Source organism: Emys orbicularis, chromosome 8 (assembly GCF_028017835.1).
Source record: "Emys orbicularis isolate rEmyOrb1 chromosome 8, rEmyOrb1.hap1, whole genome shotgun sequence".
In the NCBI taxonomy this organism is placed as follows: domain Eukaryota; kingdom Metazoa; phylum Chordata; order Testudines; family Emydidae; genus Emys; species Emys orbicularis.
The window spans coordinates 13247329-13266089 of NC_088690.1; the positions used below are offsets into that span (position 1 = coordinate 13247329).

Sequence of the window (18761 nt, forward strand, 5' to 3'; positions counted from 1 at the left end):
CTGGTTTAGCTGATTCACATGCAGCCTGGGAGGAGTCCTGAATGGGAGAGGCACCTAGCGACGCCTGTCATTCGTCAAGGGCCTGCTTGGCCAGGACTGTCAGTGAATCTCAAGAGTCCAAAACAGAAAAGTCTGCTGGATCCATTCTTGCTTGTGGTCCTGGCAGGGCAGGGGCAGGGCTGGGCTGCTCCTTGCAGTGCATGCTGGAGCGATCAGTCCCATACTCCCATTTCCCTTCTTTGGTTTGTATTCCGTAGTGTGTTAATGTTCGTTGTGTGTTTCGCTCCAGGCCATAAAATACCTTTGAAAATAAACAGCCTGGGCCAAATCCTGATTCCCTTACTCCAAACCCCCATCAGAACGGATCGGTAGCTGAGCCTGATCACGGACTGCACAGCGGAGCCGCTTCTGGACCAGATCCAGGCATTTGAAGCCAGAAGCCCTCTGCTGGGGGAGTGGAGGGGCTGTGCTGCAGTCACAGTCCCTCCCCTGGGGCTCTGCACAGGCTGGCTCAGCTGGCCAGAGCGGAGGGAGCAGCCAGCCCAGGCTTTCCCCACTGGCTTCAGCCCCCCATGAGAGGGCGCAGCTGGCTGGTTCAGCTGGGTGGTGTGAGAGCGTGGATCCGGCTCACCCTCGACCTTTCACCAGGGGGCGTGAGCATTGTGGCTGGTCCCTGTGCAGGAAGGCAGGAGTGGAGGAGACTCTTGTACTCTTCCCACCCCTTGGTGGATCCATTCTGGGCCAGCCACAGTGTGTATTTAATGAGGATCAGCCGCACTCTACCAGCACTGCTGCTGGGTGACCCGCAGATACGCACCTCCGAGTTGGAGCCTGGAGCAACACCTGAACAGGCTACAAACCAGTGTTAAGAAATAGCAATTTGGTCCCAGTAATGACCACAGCCTGTCACGGGTGGGTGGACAAGATCTCTGCTTTTCAGTCCTATGGGCTCTGTGGGGCTGTACAAGGATAATTAGGGGCTCTGCAACACAGATTTCCTATTTATGCAGCTTTGGCTTTCCCCTTTCTAAAAAGGCCTTGTGCAAAGGGCCCGTCTGCTCTCCGAGCCTCTGGCCCGTCCGCTGAGGGGTTCATCTGCTCTCCGAGCCCCTGGCCCGTCCGCCGAGGGGTTCGTCTGCTCTCCGAGCCTCTGGCCCGTCCACCGAGGGGTTCATCTGCTCTCCGAGCCTCTGGCCCGTCCACCGAGGGGTTCGTCTGCTCTCCGAGCCTCTGGCCCGTCCGCCGAGGGGTTCATCTGCTCTCCGAGCCTCTGGCCCGTCCACCGAGGGGTTCGTCTGCTCTCCGAGCCTCTGGCCCGTCCGCCGAGGGGTTCGTCTGCTCTCCGAGCCTCTGGCCCGTCCGCCGAGGGGTTCGTCTGCTCTCCGAGCCTCTGGCCCGTCCGCCGAGGGGTTCGTCTGCTCTCCGAGCCTCTGGCCCGTCCGCCGAGGGGTTCGTCTGCTCTCCGAGCCTCTGGCCCGTCCGCTGAGGGGTTCGTCTGCTCTCCGAGCCTCTGGCCCGTCCACCGAGGGGTTCATCTGCTCTCCGAGCCTCTGGCCCGTCCGCCAAGGGGTTCGTCTGCTCTCCGAGCCCCTGGCCCGTCTGCCAAGGGGTTCGTCTTCTCTCTGAGCCCCTGGCCCATCAGCTGAGGGGGTTCATCTGCTCTCCGAGCCTCTGGCCCGTCCGCCGAGGGGTTCATCTGCTCTCCGAGCCTCTGGCCCGTCCACCGAGGGGTTCGTCTGCTCTCCGAGCCTCTGGCCCGTCCGCCGAGGGGTTCGTCTGCTCTCCGAGCCTCTGGCCCGTCCACCGAGGGGTTCATCTGCTCTCCGAGCCTCTGGCCCGTCCGCCAAGGGGTTCGTCTGCTCTCCGAGCCCCTGGCCCGTCTGCCAAGGGGTTCGTCTTCTCTCCAAGCCCCTGGCCCATCAGCTGAGGGGGTTCATCTGCTCTCTGAGCCCCAGGCATGTCTGCTGAGAGGGCCATCTGCTCTCTGAGCTGGTGCATGTTCAGGTAGGGTGCACGTCTGCCTCTGAGCCTTATGAGTATCCAGACAAGGTGCATGTCTGCCCTTCTAGCCCGTGCTCACCGAGCCCGTGCACATCTACTCGCCGAGCCCGTGCACATCCAGGCAAGGGGGACATCTGCTCACCGAGCCTGTGCATGTCTGGGCAAGGGGCACATCTAGTCGCCGAGCCCGTGCATGTCTGGGCAAAGGGCATGGCTGCTCACCGAGCCCGTGCACGTCCGGGCAAGGGGCATGTCTACTTGCCAAGCCGATGCGCATCCGGGCAAGTGGCACGTCTACTCGCCGAGCCTGTGCAAGTCCAGGCAAGGGGCACGTCTACTCGCCGAGCCCGTGCATGTCTGGACAAGGGGCACGTCTGCTCGCCAAGCCTGTGCAAGTCCAGGCAAGGGGCACGTCTGCTCGCTGAGCCGATTCACATCCGGGCAAGGGGCACGTCTACTCGCCAAGCCTGTCCAAGTCCAGGCAAGGGGCATGTCTGCTCGCCGAGCCCGTGCACATCTGATAAAATGTAATGCATCAAAACTAACCAAGGATCAAACAGCAAGCTCAAAACGGCTGCATCCCTCTCCCCAACCCTGGCAGAGCCTAAAACTGAGCTGTAACAGGTACAGAGGCTTGGCGCCAGAGGCTCCCCCATGCAATGGTTTGCCTGGAAGCTCCGCCTTCATGGGAACAGAAAGGCAACAAGTGTATGGGGTTGTCATGGCAGCAGTGTTCCGGAGCTGCTGGAAGCTGTGCCACTGGGGGTGGGGGGGCTCCCTCCATCCCCAGGGAGCAGAGAATGGCAGCAAAGGGCTTTACAGGTGCCCCCTTCGGCACTCAGACAGTCAGGTAAGAGTCACCCAGAAGAGGCTCCAGAGGGGACAGGCTCAGCCTGCAGCTGACTTGGCCTTCCAGAGTCAGTAGAGAACTGGGCTCAGCCCCTATCTGACTCTCAGCTTCTGGATCATCTGCACACATATTCTCCCCTGTCCCCCAAACACCCCGGCACACAGATATCACACACACATTCCTGCAGTCAAGAGATCACACGCCCCTCAGCACACAGATCACACACCTAGCCATGCAGCGATCACATACACACATGCATTCACAAGTTCACATGGTTATTACACACGGAGAGTCCATGCACACGTGTCCACGCACCCACATGCAGGACTCTGTCAAGCTGTGATACTCTGAATGGGGGAGTTTCCAAGGAAACAGAAATGAGTTTTTACATGTCTCTGAAACACACAGCAGACTCCTTCTTCACACACACACACACACACACACACACACACACACACACACACACACACACACGCACGCACGTTCGTGCCTATACGTTACAAGCTCCTGCAGGATATTTTGCCTATACAGTACTGGGTTACTGTAACCTGACTGAATGGATCCAACGAGCCAGGACCCCTTTCTCTGAGAAGTCCTTTCCTTCAGAAATAAGCCAGCAGGTTGGGGGGGCCCTGGATTTTTGGCTGACCCTGGCTATCTTTATGACTTCCCCCATTCTAGGTGAAAGTGAATTTCATTTCAAAATACTACATGCCAAACCTAATGTTTTACATGGTCTGGCGTAACGGTATGACTGACAATATTTTTTAAAGTACACGCTCCGATCTCTGCTTCCCAGAGGCTAAGCTTGAGCCGTTAGGCACAGCCACATGTCAGGGGTGGTGCTGAGCTCAGCCATGCTACCCCAGGAGGAGCCCCAAGAAGCCACATTTCCTTCCCGCTCCCCACTTGCTCCTGCAGGGAAGCAATCTGCAACAGCCCCTTATCCCGTGCAGATCACTTCCCCCACATGCTAGCTCAGGTGCGCTAGCTGGTACCCAGGGGAGTGGAGTGAAGGCATTGCCCACTTCCCACCCGTGTCTGCCCACTTCCACCTGCGTGGGTGGGATCCAGTGGTCTTGCAAAAACTCTGCTCTCTTTCTCTGCACCGAGACTAGCGCTCCAGGGAGGCTGCACAGGGTGGGTTTGGGGGATCATGCTCCCCCTTATAGCCCAGCATGGCGGCATCAGACTGCAGCACAGTGTGGCCCTGTGTTCAGTGATTTTGCTTTCACTGTGTATTTTTTAAATCAGTACAATCATATCTCTCCAGTAACGTAGTGTATATTTAAGGATTTTGAATCACATTTTTAACAACACAATGATACACATACTGGCTGAGATTTTCAAAGCCATGTGAGAGACTGAGACACAAACTTTTTGACAAGCTCTGCCATAATATATTTTAACTGGGTCCATTTTTAACCAGCTCATTAACCTAAAATACATGGATTGGGGTTTCTCCCTGCTTCTCCTCCTTATTTAAAATGACCCATGTTATTTATTCAGAACAAACACCTACCCCTTAAATCACACTTTGCCCTCTTGGAACTCTGTTGGCCTGCAGTGCCTTTACTTAGTTCACCTGAACAGCAGGAGAGAGAGATTTTGTTTATTTAGCTCACACAGCAGCAAGTTTTCAATCGGCTAATAAAATACAGAAACATTGGTAGCTCATGATAGTCCCCTGTGGCCTTGAAATCTATGAATCTGTATGCCTAATTCCTGCTTGGGGATTTTCAATGTAATACCCGGCACTAAGACCCTGATCCTGCAAATATCTACACAGGTGAGTAACTTGATTCACATGAGCAATCCCTTTGAAGTCCTTTGACTTTTCACAGCTAGGCATTATCACATTACAGTTTGCAGGCTCAAGGCCTCATATACTGCTTTTCACCTGCAAAGTTTAATTTATTTTAATTGGTTTAATTTGTACAATATAGAAATATCTATTTAAATGCCGAGGAATTTGGCAAGTGAAGGGTCAGATTTCTCAGCTGTTGTAAAACAGAGCTACACCAGTTTACATCAGCTAAGAATGTGGTCTGAATTTTTATTGATATAGTTTGTGTCAGAAATTCTACTGGGAATAGCTGTGTTACCAGGGTTTGAGTCCAAGTTCCCTTTGACTTCTTCAAGAGTTTTGGCTACAGGATGGGGCACTTGGAGGCGGCATCTTCCAGATGAAACAGAAAGCCAAAGTTCTAATCATTTGTTGTCATTAAAGATCTCACAGAGAATGGTTGTTAAAAGACATTGAACAAGTCAAATTTGACCCCAAACTTAGGTTAAATCCAATGGAATTTTTAAAAATATTAACATTTCCTTATAGTGTTTGCAACCCAAACATCATACCATTCAACTGGTGCCTGACCATTTTAGGGAAATTGACTAGAAGCAAATAAAAATGTGGAAATGGCCAGTCTGTTTTCATTGTCTAAGTTGAGAGAAAAGGAAAAATAAAAAGCATCCACAGTAAAGAGTAAATTTTATTTTTAAAATTCTGTTTTAATAGCCTGAGATTTTAATAACATTAGGGATGGATCTTTGTTTGTTTGTTTGTTTTAAAACATGATTTTTAAACTGACAGCGGCCCTTAACTCTATTATCTTGGCCAAATTCCAATTTGGATCATTTGCTTCTGCCTACCTAAAATCTCTCTGTAGTTTCCACTGGAGAAACTGTATTTCAATTCCTGTAGTATTACTCTGTGCTGTTAAACAGCTGCCATGATTCACACCAGAGATGGCTGCATTTCAGTAGTAGATAAAACAGTGTCTGTATGTAATTTGTACAGTACATCAGTTTAAGGGCCTTGATCATGAAAACATTTAGTCTTTGGCCCTGTGCTTACTCTAGAGCAGGGGTCGGCATCCTTTCAGAAGTGGTGTGCCGAGTCTTCATTTATTCACTCTAATTTAAGGTTTCGCATGCCAGTAATACATTTTAACGTTTTTAGTAGGTCTCTTTCTATAAGTCTATAATATATAAATAAACTATTGTTGTATGTAAAGTAAATAAGGTTTTTAAAATGTTTAAGAAGCTTCTTTTAAAATTAAATTAAAATGCAGAGACCCCCGGACTGGTGGCCAGGACCCGGGCAGTGTGAGTGCCACTGAAAATCAGCTCGCGTGCCACCTTTGGCACGCATACCATAGGTTGCCTACCCCTGCTCTAGTGAGTAATCATCCCATTGACATTCAGGAGATTACTCACTGCAGAAAGCATTTAGGCCCCAAACCTGCAAAGATTTATGCATGTGCTTCACTTTAAGCATGAGTAATCCCTCTGAATTTAATGGGACTACTCACAAAATGAAGCACGTGTCTCTTTGCAGTATTGAGCAGTCCAGTACTGAGGGCCTGATACAACATCTATTGATGTCCGTGAAACCCTTTCTACAGACTACAATAGACATTGGATCAAGTCCTAAATGTTCACAGGACCAGGACCTATGTTTGTAAAATTAGTCCTGCTTTAACTCAAAATTTACTGTATATTTACATCATCCTCCGCTAGATTTGATGTGTCAGCAGTTTATCCAAAGTGTAAGAAACCTGGTACATACACACAGGCGCCATACTGCAAAAAGGTCTCTTCAGAGTTGGTGAGTCTGTCTCTCTATTTTATATACAAAACAAACACTTATTCAGCTCCATATGCAGAACTAAACTAAAAATTATACCTTTGGATTCTTTTTCCAGAATTCAATTTCCATGAAAAATCCAAATGGATCCATTCTGCTGCTTTCAAATTAATTTGATAATATCACTGAATCTAATCTAATCGGTCCATTTAATGTAGGTCCAATGGCAATGAAATCAATGGCAAAACTCCTGTTGATGTTCATATATAGGATGAGGCTCTCTCTAATGTAATTTACTTCTCAGTATAATGTATACTTACAGAACCTTTGAGTAGATTTCCTGTGTCAGCAATTTATCCAACGTGCTAGGAATCTGTGGGCGCAGATCCTCAGCTGGTGTAGCTTGTTATAGCTCCATTGACTTTCTCTCTCTATTTGCCTATAGTAAGAATTTGCAAAAAATATGATTAGAATTCTTAGGGCCTGATTCACCACTGCAGAACTCCATTTTTCAATGGTGATGCATCAGTGTAAAACTGGCTTAACTCAATGGTAAATCAAGCTTTTAGTTTTAACCTTACACTTCATTTTAGGGCAGAAAGTTAGGCCCAGGCACCTACAATATTGACCATGGAAGCTTTAGCTCCTCTGTGCTGCAGGAGAAGGCTTCAAATTCTGGCTGGGGCAAGGCACAGGAAGCGGCACGACTTACCCAGATGCCCCATTTTAATTTTAAGGAGACCTTGAAGAAAAGCAAGTATCTGGTGAGATCTGAATTTGACTTTTTTCCCTATGTGTGGACAAGAAATCTGACTGTTTCTGTGGTTTAATCTTTCAACTGTTAAGTGACATGGGATAGATTGAACTAGAGGTGCTGTGAATTGCATGGGTAAATTAGAATCCTGGCTTTGTTGCTATTAAACCTCTAAAATCTTTTTCTCAATAAGAAAGAAAAACTGGGCCCAGGAACTTACAATATCAAAGATTTTCTGCAAGAGACCCGACCTTCAAGTATTAGAGGTGTTTGTGACACTGGAGAAGAGAGGTTTAGAGCCTTCATTAGGGTATGTATCGGATTCAAGCAATAGATACTGCAATAACTTGACAAGAAACATATAAGGTAGATAATCTGGTACCTCTTGTTGCAGAGTTAAATATTATTATTGGATCACCTAATAATATGATACACACTTTTGGGGGCCAAAACAAGTCCCTTTTACAACTGTGCAAAATTTAAAAGTACAGTAGGTGGTGCAAGAAATAATAAGGGCCAATGCCCAGCTATGCTTCCTGATTGCTGTTCAATTTCCCGGTTGCTTGATTTGGATGATGTTACCATTAACAGGGTTAAAGAAAGCTGCCTTCTGCTCACACAGTCTGGTGATACCCCAGCTAAAATCATCCTAACTAACAAGGGAGTTATTCAAAGGGAGCAGATAAGAGATCACTGATCCAGGGACAAACTAAACCACAATATCAGTGTTTTCTATTTCACATTATTTAGGTGCCCTGTTTATGTGGGACCTACACTGATTTCACTGGGGAGTTCTGTGTAAGGTATAGTTCTGGGACTGAGCCCATATGTTTGTGTGTATATACTGCAGTCTATCCAATCAGTGTGTATTGTAGATATTTCTGTAATGCCTACCATCATACTACCTAAATATTGAATCGATATGCAGTATCAGTGTGTTAGTGTATGTATATGGTGCATACACATTTACATATATGTCCTATCTTCTATGAATCCAGAGTATACACAGGATAGTATATTTTTAAAATAGCTTTTCTATAGAATAATGCTCTGCAAATATTCTACTAGCCCCAGAACTCCCTAGTAACGACTTCTAGTTCCACCAGGCTGTGGGGCAGAATGCTAGTAGGCATCGCCTGCTTTCTAACCCTTCAGGCTGGCCACTTTTGCCATCTGCACTGCCTGGCAGAAGAAATTAAAAACTTGGTCATTTCAGTGGCACATCCCTCCTCCATAGGGCCTGAACAACAGTCAAATATCCTGTATCGCCACAGCTGTAGAATGTTGTGTTAATACTCGGATCTGTTGCATAGCCACATGACTGCTGATTTTACACTTGTATGTGTGAATCAAGAGTGACGCGTAGTGGGAGCTTGTGTGAATCACAGCTTACTGTACTTGCAACAGCTCTGCCGGTGCTGGTGGCCAATGAAGTTACAGAATTCCTAATTTCATATATCTGGGGTAGCCGTGTTAGTCTGTATCTACAAAAACAACAAGGAGTCTGGTGGCACCTTAAAGACTAACCGATTTATTTGGGCATAAGCTTTCGTGGGTAAAAACCTCACTTCTTCAGATGCATAGAGTGAAAGTTACAGATGCAGGCATTATATACTGACACATGGAGAGAAGGGAGTAACTCTTTGTGGGTTTTTACCCACGAAAGCTTATGCCCAAATAAATCGGTTAGTCTTTAAGGTGCCACCAGACTCCTTGTTGTCCTAATTTCATAGCTAGAGATTTCATTTCTAATTCGCCTTAGTATCTTTTCAGGTTTTTTTAATCAAGAGCCTTCCAAGAGGTCAGATTTCCCTTTATTTGCTTGGAGAGATGCAAAGATTGTACTTGATTATCCTTCATATACAGAATGTAGCAATCTGTACCTGGCAAGAACTGCCAAACTGTAGGGAGGCAGTCTGAGCCAGTGGAATGGGAGTGAAGAGATGTGGGGGTGAAATCCTGCTCCATTAAAATCAATGGGAGCTTTGCCATTGACTTCAGTGGGGCCAAGATTTCACCCAGAGATTCTATTCTGGGCTCTGCCATACAGGGCCGGCTCCAGGCACCAGCTTAACAAGCAGGTGCTTAGGATGGCCAAGGGAGAGGGGCGGCACCTGTGGCAATTCGGGGGCAGCAGGTCCCTCACTCCCTCTAGGAGCGAAGGACCTGCCGCTGAACTGCCGCCGCCGATTGTGGCTTTTTTCCCCCCCCCATTTGCCGCCGCCGATCGCGGCTTTTTTTTTTTTTTTTTGCTTGGGGTGGCAGAAATGCTGGAGCCGGCCCTGCTGCCATACATTCGCTTTTTGTCCTGGGTCAAGTTGTGTCACTGCTCTGTGCCTCAGTTTCCCCATCTGTAAAACAATGATCCTCTTTGCAAAGGGCTTTGAAATCTAGGGATGAATCGTTCTGTCTAAGTATTGGGTAGCGGCTGAATTTAGAACCAATTCTCTTTTTAGACTTTTACCCACAACCCTCATTGATTCCAATAGGAAAGGAGTAGAGGGCCATATTCACCCCAGAAATACAAAGCACAAAGAGGGTGGCAATTGTACAGGCATCATAAAGACCCAGAACTTAATTCTGTGCTGCAGGCTTCACGGCCTGGAGGGCAATGAGATTTGACTCTAATCTAGACTTGGGGAACAGCTGCCCTCCAGGTCCAAATGGAGCCAGTTTGCATGAAGGGGACATGGTAGGGCAAGGGAATTGCTGTCTGATCTGCTTTAAAGGGGGAGCTTTGGTATTCCTTACTGGGATTCTCTTTAGGTCATCTAGAGCATAGTGTGCCCGGGGAACCCCCCCGGGGAACCTTCTTCCCCTTGTATTCCTTCACGCGGGGGCCATGGTGGAAGGATTGTCCAGGGCACTAGGACTTGGGAGACCCAGGTTCTACTTCCTGTTCCTCCACAGCCCTTGGGCAAGTCTCTTAGCTTCTTTGTGCCTCTGTTCCTCATCTGTACAATGCGGATGACAGCCCTGCCCTGCCTCACAGGGGTGTGCCGAGGACATTAAAGACTGAGAAGTGCTTTGCGCTCGCCTGATGTATTGTTAGTATTAGCACTGACAATTGCAGTCCCTGGGCTCCTGTGAGGCCCCGTGCCTCCCTGGGGCAGCATGTCTCCACAGAGAAATGCCTAATGGATAGGAAGGTCTGCAGGGCAGAGACTGAGGCTTTGGATGTGTGTGCACTATCTAGCTCCGGAGGGCCCAGATCTCAGTTAAGATCTCTGGGCACTACTGAATTACAAAGAATCACTGTTTTAATAGGCTTGAATGGCAGAATCTGGCTTTTTTTTGGTAGTTGTATCCATTTTTGTTCGTAATCCTCTCCCTCTTATTTCTGCAGGATTGCCACCCTGGCCCTGGGACTTATGGCAAGAATGGAAACCCTTATGCCCTGATTGAGGAGAAGGAGAGACGCTCGGCAAACTCTCAAGGGATAATGGACAGCAAAACCGAAAAATCTGTCTTACCTACTGCTGCGGCAAGTCTGCGCTATTTGTTTTTCATTCAGCTCCCGTATTGACCTGCATACCAGCCATTGCCCAGGGCTTGAGTGACCAGAAAGAACGAAAGTGAGGGATCTGTGGAAGCTGACCCCCCCCCCCAGGTTATTTTGCTGCCTTGTTCATTACAGTGGACCATATCAGCATGGCTATGGTCTTCATCTCTTGGCCAATCAGGAGCCCTCGGGTGTCTCTGAAGGCTCAGGGAGGCATCAGCATTTGCGGTTCTCTCTAGAGAGGATGCAGCCAGCTTGCAGTTTTCACTGCCTGGCTGCACGAAACTGGAGTGCCCCTTGCGGGGGGAGGAGGGGTAAAGGGGAGGCTGGGCAAACAGCTTCCGAAAGGGAAAGAAAAGTCGGTGAGGTTCACCTGAAGAGGCTGAGGCTTCCCAACCTCACAGGATCTGTAGAGGAGAGAACCCCCAGAGACTGGAGCCAGCCTGCATCAATGGCTGCTCCACAGCTCCCTCTGGTGATATTGGCCCTTCCGGGGCTGTGCTGCCATTGGTGGAGCCCACCACAGCTGCTCAGTAGGGGAATCTACAGATGATCTTGCAGCCAGCCTCAAGTTTCAGTGGAGCTTGAACTCCTGTCTAGGTTACTGCCCAGAGAGCCAGTGGGTCAGCAGGGGATGGTGCCACAGAGAATGCCTGCTTCCCCTGCTCTTCACTTTCCCACTCTCAGAAGTGCATGTGCAGGATCCCATAGAGGTGGCACTGTCCCCATTCTGGGTCTCTTAGGAGTGTTCCATGCCATGAGCAATGGAGACTAAGCAAAGGGGATGGTCCAAGCCACTTAGTTTAAAGGCTGCCATGCAGAGGGACCACCCCTTGCAATCTGATGGTGAAGCTTTTAATTGAGGGTACAGAGAGCAATTTGTAATGGATGATTGAAACAAACAGGTGGCTACTCATTTATTATTTGACCACTCAAGAATGAGCAGCATGGGTGAGAGGGAAAAGTCATGGGCAGAGCACAAGACATGGCTCTTTGGGGCAGGGTCTGCTTCTCATTAAGTATTTGTACAGCACCAAGCACAATGGGGTCCTGGTCTCAGTGAGGGCCTCTGGGTGCTACTGTAATAGATAACAGCAATGTTGCAATTGTCTAGCAACAAACCTGTAGTTAGTGTCCGGTTTCCAAATGAGCACAACCTAGGACTCTGCTCCCCAACAGAGCGATCACTGATGGTTGTTTTTGCTCCCCGTTGACTTTAGGGAAGTGGTTTGGGGCCAGGCACCTACAATCTCAAAAACAGTACAGACGAGGTGTTGAAACGTGTGGTCAGTAATCGCGGCCCATATGACACCTTCACAGGAGACAGGTCAAAGCCTATTATCTGCGGACATTACGCTGTGGAAGTACGTACCCTTGTAAGAGAGTTGTGTTTTTAGTAAAACACCCTTGCCTTGGTTAATGATGTAGGAGCTAGTCCTGCAGGCGTGACATCTCTCTCAGATTGCTGCCAGGAGAGGGGTGCTGTCAGGTTAGACAGCATAGTTTTAAAACCCATCCTTGCCGTTATTATTAACAACTTAGATTACTAAAACTGAGGGCCAGATCCGCAGCAAGGGGAAAGCAGCACAACTCCTTTGAAATCAGTGACGCTACAATTTATATGAAGATCTAGCCCTAAAAAGCTAATTTACTTTTTGCTACTTAGGCCATGTCTACACTATGGACCTTACAGCGGCACAGCGGTACCGCTGTGCTCTCCTGTTGGCGTAATTAAACCACCCCCAACAAGCGGCGGTAGCTATGTTGGCAGGAGAGCCTCGCCTGCCGACACACTGCTGTCCACACCAGCACTTCTGTCAGTGAAACACATGTCGGTCGGGGGGGGGGTGTTTTTTTCACACCGACGACCAACAAAAGTTTTACCAACAAAAGTGGTAGCGTGGACAAAGCCTTAGTTTGCTTGCTGTTTGCCCTTCATTTAGTACGGACAATGAAAAGGACTCACGGCTTCCTCTCCCTACTGGCCTAGGGTAGGATTCAAACCAGCAACCTAAAATGAACAAGATTGTCTATGTGCAGTCTTTTTGCCTTATTCTGGATGGATTCTGAGGAGATATTCCTTTAAGAACCTCTGTTTGGAAGCAGCCTGGGGGATACCTCTCACCTGCTGGGGTGCGGAAGGCAGTGGCGTACATTTATTACACTCTGGAAAGATATCTGCCCTAGAGAACCCAGGGTGGGGCAGAGATTGTGCAGGGAGGAGGGTAGATGTGATCCATGTCAGTGACAAGGGAATCAAGTAGTCAATGGACTCCGAATGAGGGTCTATGGGCCTTATTCAGCTCCACTGAAGTCAGTGGGCTCTCCCTGCCAGGCTTCACCTGGGGACTGGATTGGATCCCGTGAGCGCAGAGATACGGGAGAGCCCCTGTGGCTGGCACCTGCAGGGCCTTGCCAGACAACTGCGTCACATTTTCTCCAGCAGCAGCAGACGTCCCGTCCTCTCTTTCATCTCTTTAGAAGAAATGCATCGAGCTCGGCACCAGCAATGTCAAGAGCTTTGTGGAGGAGCTGGACACCAAGGACAGAAAGAAAAAAGGCGTTTTCAGCACCCTCGCTCGGAACCCCGGCTGCCCCACGGAGCGGATCTTCTGGGCCACACTCAGCCAGTGTCCACGTGCCACGGTTAGTGACACCGTGTTCCTTTCCTCTCCTGTCTCTGCTGCAAATGTTACCGTGCAGGATGCCATCTGCTGCGAATACACCCCATGGCACTGAGAGAGACTGTGAGGCAGTGCCGTAACAAGGGCGAGGCGAGTGAGGCACTTGCCTTGGGCGCGCAAAGTGGAGCGGCGCAGCTCTACCGCGACCGGCGGTGCTTCGGCGGCAGCACTACCGCCGCTTCTGCTTCAGCGGCAATTCGGTGGTGGGACCCTGAGTTCCTGTCGGAGGGAAGGACCCGCCGCCGAATTGCTGCCGCCGCTTCATGCATTCTTCGGCGGAGGGTCCTTCTCTCCAAGAGGGACTCAGGGACCCGCCGCCGAATTGCCGCCGAAGAGCCTGGAGCCAGCCCTTGCCTCGGGCGCAAAAATTCCTTGTTACGGCTCTGCTGTGAGGCAAAAGGGAAAGGCGGGAAAACCACCTGGACCTCTAGGACTGGGAGAACCCCAGGTGAAATGTGCAGCTGAAGAGCAGCCTGTCTGGATTGGGACAAGTGGTGATTGTGCTGGGTTGGTCTGCAGAGCTCTCACGTAGAAGGATGATCAGCCATTGCCAGGGCATTATCTTCGCTTTCCTGGTCACCTGCAGAGGATTCTCTGTGCAGTAGGGTGACCAGACAGCAAGTGTGAAAAATCGGGATGGGGGTGGGGGGGTAATAGGAGCCTATATAAGAAAAATACCCCAAAAATCGGACTGTCCCTATAAAATCGGGACATCTGGTCACCCTACTGTGCAGTCAAAATTTGCCATGGGGAGGGCTGGGGCAGAGCTGTCCAAAGCCGTGTTCTGATTGGCCTTTCCTCTGGTGAGGTAACAGCCACGCACCAGTGCCCAACTGATAGCTCATCACCAAAAGCACCAGGGAAATCCCTGTGCCCAGGATGGGCTGGAGCGGGAGGAAATGAGAAGCCTCATGATCTTTTCCTTCTACTTCTCCATTATTACTAACAAAGGCAGCTGAAACCTTCATTCCTCCCCCTTCTCTCATGCTGACTCCGCTCAGCTCTTTTGAGTTGGAAGCTAGTTTTAAGGCTCCCAACTGAGTACTTAAACTAACATGGCAATTTTAAAGGAGCCCAGGGGCTGAGGAGGCAGCTGTGGGGGAAACACCTGGAGGCGTTCAAAGGCCTCCCTGTCTGCCCCCAGGAGCCTGGCTGCCCTTCAGCATCAATCTGCAACCTCGGGAAACTTTACGCTCATTTTAAAAAATAAACGGGGTGGTTAAATAGCTCCCAGGTTAGTTATTACCCTGGGCGGGGTGAGCGTGATGTGGCCATTATCCCATAAAAGAGAGCGCTAGGGCTAGCTGGGCCTTGTTCCGGATGGATTCTGAGGAGATATTCTCAGGGCAAAGGGGTGCAAATAAAGTGCAAACCTGGAGGTGTGGGTACATTAGGAGACAGTGAAAGAATAACAAAATAGCCAAAGGAGCCCTGGAAAGGTGATTCAGCCCCTTACATTCCCTTCTCCTCCGACAACCAACTATTGTTCATTGTGGAAGGATTCATTGCATAAACCTAACATTTTTTGAGTAAAATTTGAAATTAACAGGTAGCATGGTAACAATAACCACACTCTGATAGCAATAAGCCTCTCCGGGCTGTGTGTTGCTTGGCTACAAGTGAACTCCTCGGGCGGCGGAAGGCATCTGGCAGAACATAGCACACCTGTATGTGCACTGGTAGCCAACCCTGTTGTGGCTATATGAGCTAAATTAAAACGACGGCATCCATTTGCTCAGCCATGCATTTTGAAAGAAGTGCTTCTTAGCAGCTATTATTTTTATCACAAGTTATTTGAAAATTAAGCTCTTGTCATTACAATTGGCGTTTTTATGGTTCCATCTGACAGCATCTTGCAATGTGCTCTCATGTTGCTCAGGTAACTACTTACGGCCCCGATTCAGCAGCTTTAAGATAAATTTGGAGTAATCCCAACCCAGTCAGCAAAGCACAATACAACATGCTTAACTTTAAACATAGGCTTTTCATGGGATTTAAGCATGTGCTTAAAGTTATGCACATGCTTAAGTACTTGCAGCATAGGAATTAAAAATAACATTATGGGGTTCAATGGTTAGAGGCTCCCTGTGATTCCAGATCAAATCTGCTCAGAAAATTATAAGTGAAAAGATAGTTTATCTAACCACTCACATTGCAAACTCACCCTGGGACCTGAAGGTCAAACTGGGTTCTTTCTTCTTCATACATCATCAACAATAAAGATCTATCACTGGAATTTAGCTTATGGTTTTTTTGGTACATGAGAAGGACTAGAATCCAGATCACTGTCTCTCAGCTGTGTTGGGTCTGGCTAAAAGAATTAAAGAGTAGTTAACAATTTGACAGTCACAAACATCAGCCAATATGATTCTGAATTCACATGGGGCATAAATTGGCTGAAGTAAGGAGAACATAAGAACATACATAAGAAAGGCCATACTGGGTCAGTCCAAAGGTCCATCTAGCCCAGTATCCTGTCTTCTGATAGTGGCCAATGCCAGGCGCTTTAGAGGGAATGAGCAGACCAGGTAATCATCAAGTGAGCCATTCCCTGTCACCATTCTGGGAAACAAAGGAGGTTTTTTGCATAGTCCCGTTTCAGATTCAAGCTGCATTGCAAAGCTCCCTCTGAATTCAATTGGAGCAGGAGAAGGGGCAGGCCCATACCATGCCTATATGACAGGATGTTGCATATGAGTAAAGGTGGATATCTACACCACAGTTGTTAACAAAGGAGTGGTGGGTCACTCTACTGAATTCCAACTGCAAATAGCAGGTTGGAGGCTTAGCACAAGCGACGGTCTCATTTCCAGCATGCTGCTCCTTTTGTCTCTCACGTTTCTGGTGTGCTTATTCCCACCATTGCAACACAGCCATGACGGTTTCCTGCACTTAATACTTCTCACGAAGCAGCCTCTCAGTTCTGTGGCTACTAGAAGAATACAACAGAATTAACTGAGGCTCCAATTCAGCAAGATACTTAAGCAGGTGCCTAACTTTAAGCATGAGTTAGGTACATACGTAAGTACATCAATGTTTACTGGTTGTCACTTTGTTGTAGTATGCTGTAGGGCCAGGCTCACATGATCCAAAACCCGTGGAGCGATCAGAATACTTCAATCAACCTCCATTTTGGTCATCTGCAAAAAGAGTTGACAGGAAAGCATACCGCCTCTTTATTGGAAACACGGTGAGTGGAAAATCTATGGCAGGAATAGATGTAGGTGCATGAAAATATTCATGCTGTCTGCTTCTTCCATGACGCACTCATACCCTTTACTGATCTTTCCACTGGAGGTCCAAATCCTTCTAACCCAAAGAATGCTGCTCTACAGCTTTGTCCATAAACAGGTTTCAGAGACACAGACAAGCTTTCGAGTTATACGAGCTTTTTCTTCAGAGCTGAAGAGCTCTGTGCAGCTCAGAAGCTTGTCTCTTTCACCAACAGAAGATGATTCAATAAAAGCTATTACCTCACCCAGCTTGTCTCTCTCATATTCTGGGACCAACACAGCTACAACAACGCTGGAAACAACATTGTTGGTATGGACATTAGAGACACTGTGGTACTTTTTATAAGAGAAAGAGGTTTAGCTCTGCCTCTTTAGCCAAAATTCCCTGCGCACCTTTCTCCTCCCTCATCAGTTATGCCGTGTACCAAGTGGTTACTGCTCTCCAGCCAAGAGATTGTAGTTCAGGAATGTTCTAAGTTATGCAGCAGATTTTAATCCTTTAGGGGGCAGGGCAACATATACACTCAAAGTCACATTCTGTTATTGAAAAAACAGAATTTCTTTTAGCATCAGAGTGCTGAAGGGATGGTGCTGGTAACTGCTCCTTCCCTTAATGCCTTTTCTTATGTCATCTGTAGTAATAATCTTCTCAAGTTTCCCTTAGTGAAGTAGAACAAAGCCTGAAGGGCTCAAAGAAGCAAGGAAAACTTTAATGTGAAGTAGTCCCTATGGTTAGGGATGAGGAGCAAACTCCCATGCAGTTTCCTGCCTTTATGCAGAAGAGCAGGCAACAGGCAATTTGAAAAAGATCAAGGCTGAAGACTTCTTTGTAATTGATGCAGGAACTCCACAGATTAAATTACAGTGGTAACATTGCTATAACTTGACTAGAGCTAGTTCTAGGCTGTTGGGGAAAATCACATTTCAAGGGAATGGTGCCCAACGTCTTCAGGGAAATTGGAACTGTAGGATCTGATTATGATGGTTGTTGCATAGACTCTGTACCTAAATGGAAGGATCAGGCCCTAATTCCTCCATTCTCAAATACAAGAGGTGGTGGTGGTGATTGTTGTTCAATATTCCAGATTCTTATTTTCAAACTGAGGCCCTGATCCTGTTGCCACTGTAGTCACGGGCAGAACTTCACTGGTGTGTGTATAACTGCACCTTTAACGTTGCAGAACCATGTCTGACTTTCTTTTTTCAGAACCCAGTTGGTGTTGGTCGCTATGACATCACAAATCAAGAAAAGTGCAAGTGGAATACTAGATATCGGTCACTTTACCAGTGCGAAACACACCGTTATCTGAGTAACCTGGAGCGGGATGCATACTTACTGTAAGAGAAATGTACTATGGGCAGCATAAAGTTAGTGATATATTAACATTGGTATATGGTAGAACCTCACTAATTCCCACCAATGAACAGGAGACCCAGTATAAATTACTGCCTCTTGAAGATTAAGTGAGGGCCCAAATCCTGCCTCCTGGGAAGGAAGATAGTTCTTGAGATGAAGGCCGGAGCCTGGTCTTAGGAGAACTGGGTTCAATTCCCTGTTCTGCCGCAAACTTTGGCAAAGTCACTTAATTAATCATTGCCTCAGTTACTCATCTGTACAATGGGGATTATAGCACTTCCCTACCTGCCTGGGGTATTAGGAGGCTAAATACATTAACGAATGGTAGGCACTCCTACAAGGGTCACTTATTCTCTTACTTAGGTAAGTGCAGTTTAGGTCTATTTATAAGAGATCATGTTCTGGTGCTGTTGCATAGTTTGTAGGAAAGAAAGGAAGTTGTAGTTTACCTTTGTGGAGAGTGTCCCAGGTGCCCTGGTGGGTTCTAGTCCCACCCCTGTTGCTGGATTGCTGGGTGACCTCAAACAAGTCACTTCACCATCCCGTGCCTCAATTTCCCCCTTTTAAAACAGGGATAATGAAGCTTACCTCCTTTGTCAAGTGCTTTGAGAGCTATGATTGAAAAGCATTAAAAGCTAGCCTAGTATATTGTACCACTAGGGCACCCCCTGAGGGTGATGGCTGGTGCCTCTGTTGCCCCAGATATCCATCCCTTGCTATGGATGTTGCTGAAGAGTTGGTTGGGAGTTCGGGGTGTTGTCCTCCAGCTAGCTGTTTTAGGAAGGATGCAC

At 48.0% G+C, this 18761-nt stretch overlaps 1 protein-coding gene across 1 annotated transcript; it reads left to right on the forward strand.

Moving 5' to 3' along the window:
- Positions 1 to 2801: 2801 nt before the first annotated feature.
- Positions 2802 to 17955, forward strand: CIMAP2 (ciliary microtubule associated protein 2). The gene is made up of 9 exons (XM_065409283.1): positions 2802 to 2851; positions 6374 to 6461; positions 7034 to 7204; positions 7388 to 7504; positions 10541 to 10678; positions 11917 to 12060; positions 13178 to 13342; positions 16442 to 16570; positions 17821 to 17955. The coding sequence occupies exons 1-9, from the start codon at positions 2802 to 2804 to the stop codon at positions 17953 to 17955; spliced, it is 1137 nt and encodes a 378-aa protein (XP_065265355.1).
- The last annotated feature ends 806 nt before the right edge of the window (positions 17956 to 18761 follow it).